At 35.6% G+C, this 14,273-nt stretch overlaps 1 protein-coding gene across 1 annotated transcript in view; it reads left to right on the top strand.

Annotated features, from left to right (window-relative positions):
- Nucleotides 1–14,273, top strand: part of btsz (bitesize) — a 414,949-nt gene that overhangs the window by 234,402 nt on the left and 166,274 nt on the right. The window contains 1 exon segment of the mRNA XM_074172806.1: nucleotides 8,237–8,543. Coding sequence (XP_074028907.1) covers nucleotides 8,237–8,543 — 307 coding nt within the window.

The raw sequence follows: 14,273 nt of genomic DNA, 5'->3' as shown, positions 1-14,273 counted from the left end.
AGCTTTTAAGCTTAGTTTTGAAGAGTCTATAAACAGTCTCCATTCAGATGGAGTGTGATCCAAATTCAAGCAGTCCATCAAACCATTAACATCAGAACAAACTACGAGGTTTTCTTTTTTCTCAAAAAAAGGACGCAAATCTTTTTGACGCTGTCTGTACTGAGATATTTTCACATCATGTTTTAGAAGATTCCACTGTTGTAGTCTTGACCCTAACAGCTCAGCCTTTTCCTTAGACAAGCGAAGATCTCTTATAAGGTCACTCAACTCTGCTTGACTAATTCTGTGCGGATCACTAGACCTATCGCTTACCTCAAAATCAGGATGTAGAAGGATGGGTTGCTCCTTCTAAACAGTCTTCATCACCTTCCTCTAAAATTTCATAGTTTTGGGGTGCAGAAGGGACTGGCAAATTGTCTGAGTGTGGTACAGGCCGAAGAGCAGATGGGAGATTAGGGTATTTAACCGTTCCTCTTTTCTTCATAGATAAACCTTGCTTAATGGGAGGAGTTAAGCAGAAATAACAGTCGTCTGTATGATTGGTAGGCTCACGCCAAACCATAGGTACTGCAAAAGCCATTGCCCGGTTTTTATTTTTCAGCCACTCTCGCAATATGACGGAACAAGAATTACAACATATATGAGGAGCCCATGATTTATCTTGGTCCCCAACTTTCACACCAAAATAATGTTCATAGGCTGTCTTAACGATAGGTGTCATTTTACGTTTCTGAGCCTTAAATGTTATTTCACCACATATATAGCAAAAGCTATCGACAGAATTCACACACTTTCGAGGCATTTCAGATCAGCACTTAAATTAATTTAAAAATCAACTTCACACGATAATTTCAATAGCAACCAAGTGCGTACAATTGACAAATCACATAGGTTATGTTTACTACTTAAGAACAGCTGATGAGAGGGGTGTTATGTAAAAAAACATGTGTACCAACTGTTGGTGATGAAATATTTCATTTGTTGAAAACTCAATATACATATATATAATATAATGATACTATATCTTGAAAACAAGAGCTAATATATAATTTTTATGGTCACTTTCGGTTTTAACACGTGGAAATACATTAAAATCATCTAATTTCAACCCCGAAACAAAAACTTTGTTGTGTTGTTGTTGTGTTGAATTTCTTCCTACTCCATTTTATAAAAAATATTTTGAAAACTGGAGAAGATAACAAATGTGCCGACAACGATTTAGATACAAACCTAAATAAGTATTGAAAGTACTTTCAACCCTCGTAACTTTCCTACCAAGAATTTGCAAATTTTCTGTAGAGAACAGCTAACGTCCTGGCTGATATCACTTCGAATATTAATCAACATCCGCCTATCTTCATCATATGTTCAGACGACAGTTACGGTAGGGATTCGATCAAATAATTCGAAACATATACTTGATATGATCGTTGATATGAAATGACCTGACTGATGAAGACTAAATACTCGAAACATGCTGTGACTGGGTACTAATAAAATTAATTCGAGTCCCTACTTCTGGGAAATAAGAGGCATCTGCAAGGATATCGAGAAATGTTGCTCAAATTTTTTTAATTTTCTTCAGAATATCGGGTTTCCTGGTAAATCTAGTGGATTGAATCAGATATCATTTCTTCATTTTCAGAAATACGTAATCAGTATCACAATTTGCATGATTTGTGTACGGGGATTAGTTATTTGAAGTAAACTCTAAGGCTACGGTCGCGAAAATCGCGACGGCCGAGCGATGTCGAACGCGGAGCGGTGCGGCGCGTGGCGATGAGGAGAAGTATCTTGCGTGGGCATGAAACTTCGGCCGTGCTGGAGTAGAGTTGTGAGCAACACGTCATCGTAACACAAGTTTACGTCGAAGAGAACTATTGGAGGCAAGTCTAATAATGAGAACTGAGTTATCATTAACTTCATTCAATAAATGAAGAAAGAAGTCATTTTGGCCAATTTTCTACCCTTCATTACGTGCTAAAGTGAACATTTTTACTGTCTCATAAAGCAGGTTTTGATAAAATACACGAGATGAATTCTTCATTATCAATTTCCGTTTCGTATTGGTAGTATAATATTTTTCTACTCAACACTACTGTAATCGCGAGCGACCTAATCACACGAGCACCGATCGATCGCTCCGCCCCGCCACTGCTCTTTTCGTGAGCGTCACCTAGACTGTAGATGTTGTAGCGATTTTCGAGCCCGCAGCCTGATAGTTTTCATATGAGAGAAATATCTGTGAATAATCTAATACTGGAAAATGTTTAGCTAATATATGATTTTCTTCTTCCTTTGTTCTATATCATTTATACGTGCATTTCCCCCCCTTTTATTTTTCGAACGGGTCAACTCAAAAAATTAAAATTTTTCAATAATAAAGTTAATGCATGAATACTTTATTTTGAAGTGAAATTGACAGATGAAACTTTCAATATGACGACTAGGCGCCATCTGGAAAAAAAATTAAATGGAAAGGGGGGTCTTGTGATAAGTACATAATTTTGAAATTCCTGAATGTCGGAACATTTAATAATTTCCTGAAGACAAACACATTATTATTGATATTTCTAGAAATACTCCTTTTTATCTGCCATATGGCAATTCCAACAACCCGATAAGGTTTGTTAAGTTATTTTTTGTTTATAAAAACGACAAAAATGTCAGTACGACAATGAACATTATTGTTCAGTTATAATATTCTCATTTAGTTTTCGGTTTTACCTGTGGAAAGGTACCACGTCAACAATCTCTAAAATGGTCAATTATCGTCCACTAGAAGAAAAATTTGAAGCGATTTTTATTTACGGTGCGACGCGTAACTTTCACGAGACCGAAAGGATTTTCAATGAATCTTCCTATCTGTAGAAAACATTTAAGAAAACTTGTATCCAAATTCACAAATACCGGTAGTGTACATAACAAAAAGCCCCAGGTCATCCGTCAATTCCGGAAGAATAGCTAGTGCAAATAATTGGTGAGATGGTAGTAAATCCTGAACAGTCTACTCATTCCGACGCGAATGTTTGTGAGGTGTCTCCTTCTACTGTGTGGAGACTTTTGAAGAGGAATAGGTATCATCCATAAAAAATTTAAATGGTACACCAATTAACTGATGAAGATGACCTGATCGAAGAACATATTTCTGCGAAATCATGATGGAAACCATTGCAAGGCATCCTACCTATCTCCACAATATTTGTTTCAGTGACAAATGTAAATTTTTTTTAAACGGCAATGTTCACAGACAAAATTGCCGATATTGGAGTGACACCAACCCTCACGTTTTCCGGGAAGCACATACCCAATATCCAGAAGAAATTAACGTTTGGGTACGAATATTGGGAAACCGTATTTAAGGACCTCTATTTATTGATCAAAATTCAACAGGAGAACTGTATTTGAATATGCTGAAAACTACTGTTGACCCTCTCATCACTGAAATCGGCGAAGCGAATCCCAATGAATTCGATATGGATATTGTATTCCAACAAGATGGAGCACCACCACATTACTCCAGACAAGTAAGAAACTATTTGTATACTAGACTTCCCGATCGTTGGATTGGCCGTCGAGGTCCTACAGAATGGTCAGCCCGCTCGCCAGATTTGACACCTTTGGCTTTTTTTTATGGGGCTATTTGAAACAAAAGGTGTACAAAACTGAATCTGCTTCAATATTGGATATACGGCAGAGAATAATAAATATTTGTAGAGATATTGACGTTACTGCGTTCGAAAATGTTCGGCGTGGAATATCGGATAGGCTGTTCATATGTCAAGAAGTTCAAGGCAACCATTTCGAGCATCTTCCGAAGTGACTTCAAGCTTATTACCTCATATTATGTAGTTAAATGTCAATGTATTCAGGCAATTATTAAAAGTTCCGCCATTTTGTAGTAGTTGAATATATTGACAATATGTTCTAGGATTATGAAGTATTCATCAGGAGCTTCAAAATGGTGTATCACAAGACCCCCCTTTCGTTTCAGTTTTTTCCCAGATGGATCCCAGTCGCCATCTTGAAAGTTTCATCTGTTAATTTCACTTCAAAATAAAGTATTCATGCATTGATTTCATTGTCTCAAATATCAATTTTTTGAGTTGACCCATTCAAAAAATAAAAGGAGGGGAGACATTAAAGAAAAGCACTGTATATTTTCAATGTACTGAAAACCATTTCATATTTTCATTATCATATCTGATTCTTTCAACAACTTTTTGCAAAATTTGTAAGTTTCCAAAAAAATTGTTGCCAATCGGTTTCCAATGAAATGAATTCTGATGGTTGTAACTTTGATATTCTCGGAACATTACTGTTACAAATTATATTCCTCACCTCGAAAAAGGTCTAATAATCATTTTCAAATATTCATGAAGCCAGATTGGTGGTGGTTTATAAATCAAAATAGAACACATCATCAACACTCACTTATTACTAATTATCATTAAACGCGCTAGATGTACAATTTTATTAATTTATTTATGAATGAGTAGAACTAATACATATTTGCATGATGAATAATAGTTATTTGTGGACCGGAAATCTGGTCGCGGTGGAGGGATCAATAATTCATTATTGAACGTTGAACTAATAGATTTGGTGCCTGATATAAAAAACGCTCTAAAAGACTCAAACATGAGGAAAATGTAACAAAACCTATGTTTCAAGAGAAAATTATTGGCAAATCCAATATTTTTCCGTTCTATTCTTCTTCTTCTGCGCCCTTCTTGTCCTGTTTCACTTCTACTTCTTCATCATTTCCTTCCTTCCGGCCCTTTCTTATCACTTTTCATATCCCCCTTAATTCTCCTTATCACACTATTCCCTCTCATCAACTCCAATTCTGAAGTTTCTCCTTAGTGTATTTTTTGAAACTTTTCAGTGTTCCATATAATTTTGAATTATTATTTTCAAATGTCAATGTCAATGATATTCTAGGTATTTCTAGGTAATAAAGATTCATACGAAGGAAAAGAAATGTGGAAATATTTGCACAGTGTGACTCAAATATCGATCGCGAATGTAGATGTTCAGTTAAATGAGATCGTCATGCAGAACGAAACATATCAAATTCTTTAAAGTTTTCTACTGAATTTTCAAATGAATGTTATTTACGCATTCCAAAGTTGCATACATTTTAGCCTAGAAGACTAATGTGTATCTTCTGATAGAGTGTTTAACTGAAATGAAGAATTCTCCCCGCACAGTATAGTTTGCATAGTAGGTATTTCTACCGAGCATGTTATCGGAATGACATGTGATTCGGTGAATTTTTCAGCCTGAATTGGCCTAGGCTTGCTTTCATCCTTCACATCATAAGATGTGAAGGATGAAAATTCAAGAGTGTTCCCAGTGCAACTGTTGGAGTGGTTTTCATTGCTCCCATTATTTCCAAGCATTTCCCTGATTATTCCATTAATAGCGGTTATGCATTTCATCTTTGGCCATCAGATCACAGATGTATATGTAATCATGAGTTTGACCAACATAGTGTAGAGCCAATACTTATTGTCTGGTATATCGTTCCGTAAATGTGTTTAGCCACCAGCAGTGATACAGCTGCTTTTCTTTTCACCCTTTCTATATGCTGTTTCAGGTCAACCCGAGATCTGCTACCACTCTCAGATATTCAGCCTTCTCTTCACCACGAAGTTTTGGAGGTCATATGCCCTTTGTTTTGATTCTCTTGGTGAATGCTACTACGGCCTTGTTTCTCCTGTTTTTTCATTGGACCATATAGTTATAATATTCGATGCCTGCCACAAGCGTCCCTTCACTATATCATGATATTTACCATGGACAAGGATGACTGAGTCGTCTGCATAACCCATTATGGTCCAGAAGACGTAGTAACTCGTCCATTTAAAGGTTCCATAATAGTGGGGCCAATATCCTACTACCCGTGCCACTACTCTTTTTTCCATAATGATTATATACATACCAATCTTTCTCCAAATATGCATTCAATTATCTGCAACTTATGTTGTCGATCCCTCTTCTCTGTGACGCCTGTGCTCCCTATTTAATAGGATAAGTTGCTCAAAGTACTTGTAAGCATATTCTCCTTTTTTCGTGACCAGAAACAATGCCATTTTTGTCGGCATACCTATTCTGTACGTTGCAGTGGTCTAGTAGCCAGTGCTGTATCCATAATATGCCTGAAGATTAGTATAAAAAGAAAATGACATGAAAGTGTTCAGTTTCGAGGACTTCGTCCTATGCTGTTCGATTTTCCCAGGTTTCGGAATAAAGGTGACCCTGATCAATCTACATGTTTTTAGTATGTATCCCAGAGCCACACTTGATCTAAAGAATACACACAATTATTCGAGTAAAAGTTTAGGTTTGAGATCCATTTGATTTTTTCCAAATCTACAACCTTCTTTGCCACTAGCAAATGTTCTCTGGATATTCTTTTAGCGGCCTTCAGTTCTGAATCCTGTACACCGGGGTTAAATTGGTTATTTCTAACCCTGGAATGCTATCGTGTAAACTTAGGAAATCCCACTGAATCCAGTGAGCCTCACAAGTACTCCATACTTGGGGACTCAGATCGATCTGCATGAGACAAGTTATTTTTTCATTTTATCCGATTCTTCAGAATCCAAGCTCCCGTTGAGGTATGAATTCGTTCTCTGCAATATGCTGGCTTCCGTTTTTTTCATCTTTCGGCAGTACTTGCATTGACCAAAACAGTATACGAGTACTGTAGAGTTCTGTAGAAATCTCTTCAGCCTCCTTGCAACCTGAGCCCTCAGTCTCTTGACTGTAATCAGTACTCTTATTGAAACGATGTCATTGTTGGTAATTTCGCTCGACTTTTCCTAAAGTTTTGCTGAAACAGTCTTTGGTCTCTTCGATTGTAGGACGCATTACAGCAGATAATGAAATATCCTGGAGTTTCGCAAATTAGTTTCTTAGGCAGAAAATATATATATATATATATATATATATATATATATATATATATATATATATATATATATATATATATATATTGGTTCTACAGACCTGAATGTCGAAAATGCAGTAGGAATTACGCCATTACGCCTAATTCTGTGAGTCGAAAGGATGAAAGGAATCTTCTAAGAGCACTGCTGAAGAAAATATCTACAAAAAAAAATATCAATAACGTACCTAAATTATTACATATTATCGGAGATCAAACAACTTTGATCTTCCTCTTGAAGATGATCACTTGGTGATTGAAACGCATGTCGAGGTGTTAAAATAACGGTTTGGTGTTGGGAAAAAACTTCAGTAATATTCATTGCTACACCAAACGTTCCAAATAGTGATCACAAGATCATAAGATTAAACAATTGAAAATTTTTTATAAAAAAATGATGGTAATTTCCTGAAATTCGTTAGATTTTCTATAGTTTAGCTATAACGACACCAATCACTACGTTTATCTGTTAAACAGTCATTCTTATCCATTTGTAATAAGAGTACACTTCGCAAATCGGAAAACATTTGACGCTATAATTCAAATTTCTTTATTTTAAAGTAATTTTAAACTTACTTGCAGCTAGTGTCATATTCCATGATTTATTGAAAATTTGATACTTTGTTTTTTTATAACTGACTCAAATTACAGCACACGTTAGTAGGAAAAAATTAAGTTATCGCTTATGTTTTATATCGAACATTTTCAAAATGTTCTTGCTGGACTCAAATGTCCTTCAAGAACAAGCCTGCGATGACACCTCCCTTTTCGAAGACACCATCTATATAATCAACAGAAGAATTATACCACGAATATTAATGAAGAAAGAGTCTTCCAAAGACCGTCCGTTACAACATCGACCGCCGAACGAGATTCGTCCTCTGATTCAATCACGAATAGATTGCACCCAAAGATGATCCATTGCAAAACCAAGCTTTGACATTACCGTGTTTATTTCTACAGCTTTCACAGTTCTGAGCCTCTGGTTTCAACTATAGTTGCTTTGCAGTAAAATATCTAAAGAAAGACATAAAACAAATCTCGTTTAACCAACGGTATCCAAACTTGGCTTGAAATTCATAGATTGAGCTTCGTGTTGATCCAATAGATGGCGTTTTCATATGGGGTTATGTCATAGCCTTTCCTTCATACTCAAATTGGATAGTTTGAAAGTATTGAATAGATTTATTTCACTACCTAGTTTTGATGAATTTTAAAAATGGGTTCTGTTACATTTTCCCCCCACTTTCGGTGGACCAGATTAATCACTATCCCACCTAGGTTGGCGTAGGGGTCAGGAACCCGACCTCTTGGACATCCTTCTACCGGAAGGCGACGATTACAAGCTGGTGTTCATCAACTCGGACAGTTCCTCCAAGGAGGAGATATCCTCCAAGGAGGAGGACGACAATGACAGTTCTTCGACGGCATCCAGTTTTCCGATTGACGAATGTGACTGGGACTATTTTGAGCCGGGCAGCGGGAGACCATCCGCCGTCATCAATTGGTCGTCGCCCTTTGGCTCTCCTAGGGTGTACAGGAGGGGAGTCCTAGAATCGCCCATTGGATCGCCGTTGGTGTACAGGAGGTGCGTGTATTTGAGGGAGAAGTCAGTTTTTGGTTTGAGGCTGGTGAATATAAATTATGTATCGACACTGATATGTTACTTGATGAAAATTAATAAACTATTTATAATAATAATTCAGAAATTTCCACAATATGGATTTCAAATAATTAGTTTCTTCAGTTGAATTGATACTTCAAACTAGGTATTCTATAATGCAATTAATACAACAGTATTTACAGAACTTGATAAGTTAATGATTAATATGTCAGAAAAACAGTTAGATTTCAATAAAATGTAATTACAATACAATAATAATTAGAGTTAGCTGGTAGGTTAATTTAACCGAAATGTGGTTGATAACAATTGATGTTCGAAATTTTTTGAAAACATTTTTGATAGTGCGATTAACCTCTTGTTGATCGTTTAATATGGAATTTGATTGTTTTTCTTTATTGATTTTCAGAAAATTCGATTAAGTTTTGTCCTTTATTTTCTATATGTATTATGTCGAAATTGTGGTTATTCTCTAAATGATGACAAGCGTAGGTGGAATTGGTATCTTGTTTAAAACTTATTTTATGTTCCGAAATTTTTGCTTTTAATTTTTCAGACGTTCTTCCTTTATGAAATTTTGGCCACGATCCACATATTAGCTTGTGGACACCTGATTTGTTGTCCTTGTCACTGTTTGACAGGTTGATAATATGTCTTTCCAATGTATTACCAGTGTACTGTTTCTTGTTAAGAATGTGATGAATCATGTTCGGGTTGAGGTTGTTTTTACCTGCAATTTGTTTATAGAATTCAGTTCCCTGCCAAAATTATCTGTGGACATCGGGATAGACATCAGGAATAGTTGCTGATAGCTGAGTCTGAATGGGTTAGTTTATGGTAAATTGCCAAATCATGTTTGTTGTCAATTTTTAAAAAATTGTGAAGTCTAAAAGGTTCATTGAATTATTGGTTAAGTGTTCTATTGTCAATTTTATGTTTTTGTAAATAGAGTTAATAGAAAAATGACTGTAATTGTTTGACAAGGACATCAACTCAGGTGTCTACGAGCTAACATGTAAATCCTATCCAAAAGTTTACGCAGGAAAAACTTCTAGGAATATCCACAAAAGATAGCCATAGCACAACATGTGAATTGAACTGAATAAGACCAATTGCATCTAAGTTAGTCACCTTTTAGAGAACGGCAACGATTTAGACATAACCTACGACATATTACATAAAGAAAATAACGGAAGAAAATAAAACCTTATGGTATTACTAAAAATCGATGAACGAAGACAATAAAATTTCTCGTCAAACGATCAACAAGAAATTTATAACTCACCCGTATTGAAGTTGCTCTCATAAAATTACGAAAGTTTATCGTTATTAATTACTCATTGTTTAGAATTCACCCTCTTACCTAGAATTAATATTGTAATAAAATTACAATTTTGAATCTACCTATTCCTTAGAATTATCATTACTAACTGATAAGTTCTGTAACTAGTGTTGTGAAAATGCATTCTGAAATAGTTCAATGTACCAGTTAAACTGAAGAAGTTAGTGTGTAGTAAAACGCATCTCGAACAAAGTTCATAACGGGGCAATTGTATCATAAATACATAGAATTATTTATTCATTTATTTATTTATATAGATGTAGCTTTCTTCTGTCTAGTAGCACTACCCTCCCATATGTGTACGAATGTGTGAACAATTTATACAGATAGACTGATGTTAACGTCAGGATATAGTTTTTGAAGAACGTGTTTCTGAACGTTTGTGTTCAGTTTGAAAGTTCTGAGAGTAATGCTTATTTACATAGTCTCCATTGAGAAAAAGTTTGTGATCTAGCTCAAGGTCAAGGAATTTATCGTATGATAAATTCCAATCTAATTTAGTAAAGCTTTTTACTCACGGGGCAGTTTTTTTTGCTCTCAGCTTGAGTGAGTGAAATCATTTATTCTTCTAATTTGGTTTTGAAATGGACAATGCCAGTGACAAGAAAGATGTTATTATGATTCATCGATACCAGCTTATTACAAAAAGTCGTGATTAAATACAACATTGTGTTTTATACTTCTCATACAAATTTCACGTTGAACATTTCCATGATTTAACAACGACCACTCATTTTTTTGAATCAACTTAATGATGTTTTCATCTGTGCTAGCTACTAGTATACATCTCAGCCATTGCAATTGACCCCACAGTTATTAACATTAATTTTTTACGAGTAAGTTTTTATATCTTCAAATTTTGATTATGTTCATTCATCATCATTTTGGAGCACACCACGAAATCAGTATATGATTATTCTATTTTTCACCAACTATTTCATGTAAATAAAGATAAACATATTCAAAAGCCATTTACCAAGAATTCGAGGCAGCAGGTGTGAGTTGACTCACACAAAATTCAAATTGTCACAAACACGAAATATTTTGGTTGATATATTTTATCAGGTAATTTCTTGCGGAATGTTCATTATACTGCTTTTTATAATTGTTGAATTGGTACAACTGTTTCCGCTCTAAAATATTGACATACTTTCATTCCGAAAACCTAAAAATTATATTACTTTTTCTCTTCAGCAACTTCACATAATATTCAAGACAAGAAATTCAGTCGTGATCATGAAAAATCTAGTTCTACCACATCAAACAACTACTCATAAAATTTCAAATTATTTGTTCACTTTGGAAACCACAGTTTTTATTTCTTGGATAATTTTGAGGGCTTACGCATTAATGAGAGTGAAAGTATGTATTTTTTTCAACATTTATCATAACAATTATATGGTCGCCTTCTGGGTATCTGTATACTTTCAGCAATGTCTTAATATTATGGATGTTTCCAACGAAGTTTATGCATATCGTATCTTCAAACAAGCTTTGAGACTTTACCTCCAAATAAATAGTTGATAAATATTGAATATGGAAAGACTGAAGAGTATTTTAATCTAACGGAAATACTCCCACACCAAAACTGTAATATTTTATGACACACCTCGCACTAACCACATTGGCATGATCATGAAATCTTTTCTTCTAGATATACAATGATATAAAAATCAGAAAGCCAAATGAAATATACTTTCGAAGAAGGTAGTTTTAAGGAATATTTTCAAGTCTTCCGGTTGAACCCCTCTACAAGGGACAGATGTTACTGGGAAGGAGGGCTAAAGAGCTCATCATTTTGGAGTAATCTCAGTAGATACCCTTATTCAGGGGTTTTCAATTTTATTCAGTCATGGAACCCTAATTGAGCATACAGTTTTTGACGAAACTCTAATAGCTGGTTATTTCGATCACTAAAGTGTTCACATGGGATTTTGAATATTTTCATGTTAGGACTCGAAGAAAAAAAAATTTTAGATGAAAAATAGTTATTGTTATCAAACAACTATTTAATGTGAAGAATGAATTTTTTTAAAACAATATATTCAAGAGAACATTTCTAGAAGAAAGGGCTGTTGGCAGTTTTCAAATTGAAACCTTGTACAGTATGGGATACTGATCTAAACTAGTATATTTTGAATGTGTTATTCAACTTGTAAATAGTCCAATAAGAGTCACAAAGGTTTACATATGTCAAAATGTTCTTAAATAGAATAGTTGAGTCAATATAACACTGAACAAACGTACTAAAACTTCCAACCGACCATCCTGTTTGAAATTAAAATTAACTGTGAACTTTGGACTGAAATTTGTATATTCCTTAGCCCTATAAGTTTTGTAGACTATGAAGCTAAATCCGATAGAATGGAAAATCTACTTCAAACTCTTTCTCACTGATTTTTGTGACTGTCTTTTAATCGGCCAGGCGTTCACACAAAATTAAACTCTGTAATCAATTTCCCCTGAGCCCACAATTTCATTCAGTTGATTAATTCGAAGAAAACGTCTGTCAGAAAAATGAAATCCATCGGCAAATCTAAATCCTGATCCTGAATCACTCCACTAATGAACAAAAGTTTTTGATGGAACATCGAACTTGGGATCTCTCATTTTCACAAAGTTCGTTAAACATATTTAGGACAAGGCCTAATCTACTGGGGTACAAAAAGCTTATGATCTGTTGCTAATGAATTACAGTGAATCCCATGAAAATTATTTTTTCCAGCAAGGATATGATTCAACTTGAGAGTTTTTGTTCAACACTTTTAAACGTTCGTGGTTTGCACCAAAAATACAGGTAATACGTATTTCATGAACAAGAAGAAATGTCATCGCCTTTATCTACTCAGGCTTGTCAGTTGAATCAAGCAATGCATTCGTGGTTTCAGCCTAGCACCACTGATGAGGTGCTGTGGCGTGTCGAAACAACGCTCCCTGGTATTGGACCATGAATGATTCGCTTTGGGCTCTAATGTTTATCGAATACAAAATAGTTACCGGATATTCTAATTGAAGTGGTGTGCCATGAACAACCAGATATAATAATAATAATAATAATAATTTCATTGCTTCTAAAAAACGGGTTTACAGCAAGAAGTATGCGTGTGTGAGAATAAATATATATATATATATATATATATATATATATATATATATATATATATATATATATATAGTAAAGTAAAATTGGAAATAACGGGGTCTCTCAGTATATATATAAAGAGATATTTTATCGAGTGGGTATGATATAAAAAGTAAAAATGAAACAATTAGTGGGCACGACACTCCATATATATATATATATATATATATATATAGGTTCTTTTTGATCATTCCCATATTGATTTCAATTTAAGAGCCACCGGTAGACAGCTGTTTCAGCCTATTGGGCATCGTCAGTACCGGGCAGGCGGTCCTCGGTTGAAGACAAAATGAGAAAAACCAAGAAAGTACTTGATAAAAATAGCTGCGTAAACGCAAGCGAAACATAAGTGGAACCACCTATTGGTGTGACACCCAAGTCAACTTGCCAAGTACTTTCTTGGTTTTTCTCATTTTGTCTTCAATCGAGGACCGCCTGCCCGGTACTGACAATGGGCAAAAATCACCAGATCATCTGTATGTAATAGGGCCAACAACAACAACCAGATATGGAGATTTGCTTCCAGATTCCAAGGCACCTTGGTAGGTCTGCACTACACGATGACGTAAAAAGAATAGTAGTTGTTTACAGCTGATTCTCGGCCTCCCCCCACCACTATGACGTATTAATTGCTTTTTTTATTGGTTGTTGTTTGGTGAAGTTTTTTTGTTGTGCAGTGAAGTCAAGGCGTTGTGACCTTGAAGTGTCTGGTGCATGGATCGTTCAGATTTTTTTTTCATATGAGATTTTGTGTGTTTATGTGTGTGTGTGTGTGTAGGAGAATGCACGGTACAGGGTTTCATCATGTGCTTGTTTGTCTATGTACAAATATACGTCTGCATACTTCGAAGATCCTCCAAGTAATAAATGCTCCATCGGTGTTAGGGCACCAAGTTAGTAGTGGAGTGACGTCACAGCAATAACCGTTCAACGGCTAGAGAGCGACATGTTCACTCCACGACGTGTGGCAGAGTAATGCGTATTCATCGGTCTGCCCTCACCTCTCCCGAAGCGATGAAGGTTCGCTCTAGCCCCGCTATCGATGGTGACACAACGGCAGCCGAGGACCGTTTGCCTAGCGTCTACCCTCTCCGAGACCGCAACGACCACTGCTTGCTCGTACCGGCAACTGTTATCGCATCAAGTTGGGAGATGGGCTTGGCTGTGACGTCAGGCATCTCTAGTGGATAGCAACTAGCAATGTGAATCTTTC

Source organism: Leptinotarsa decemlineata, unplaced genomic scaffold, assembly GCF_025532065.1.
Source record: "Leptinotarsa decemlineata unplaced genomic scaffold, Ldec_3_MD MMD2_tig00000199_RagTag_RagTag, whole genome shotgun sequence".
NCBI lineage: Eukaryota > Metazoa > Arthropoda > Insecta > Coleoptera > Chrysomelidae > Leptinotarsa > Leptinotarsa decemlineata.
Note: the sequence above shows the minus strand (reverse complement) of the source record. Positions and strands in the feature narration are given on the sequence as shown.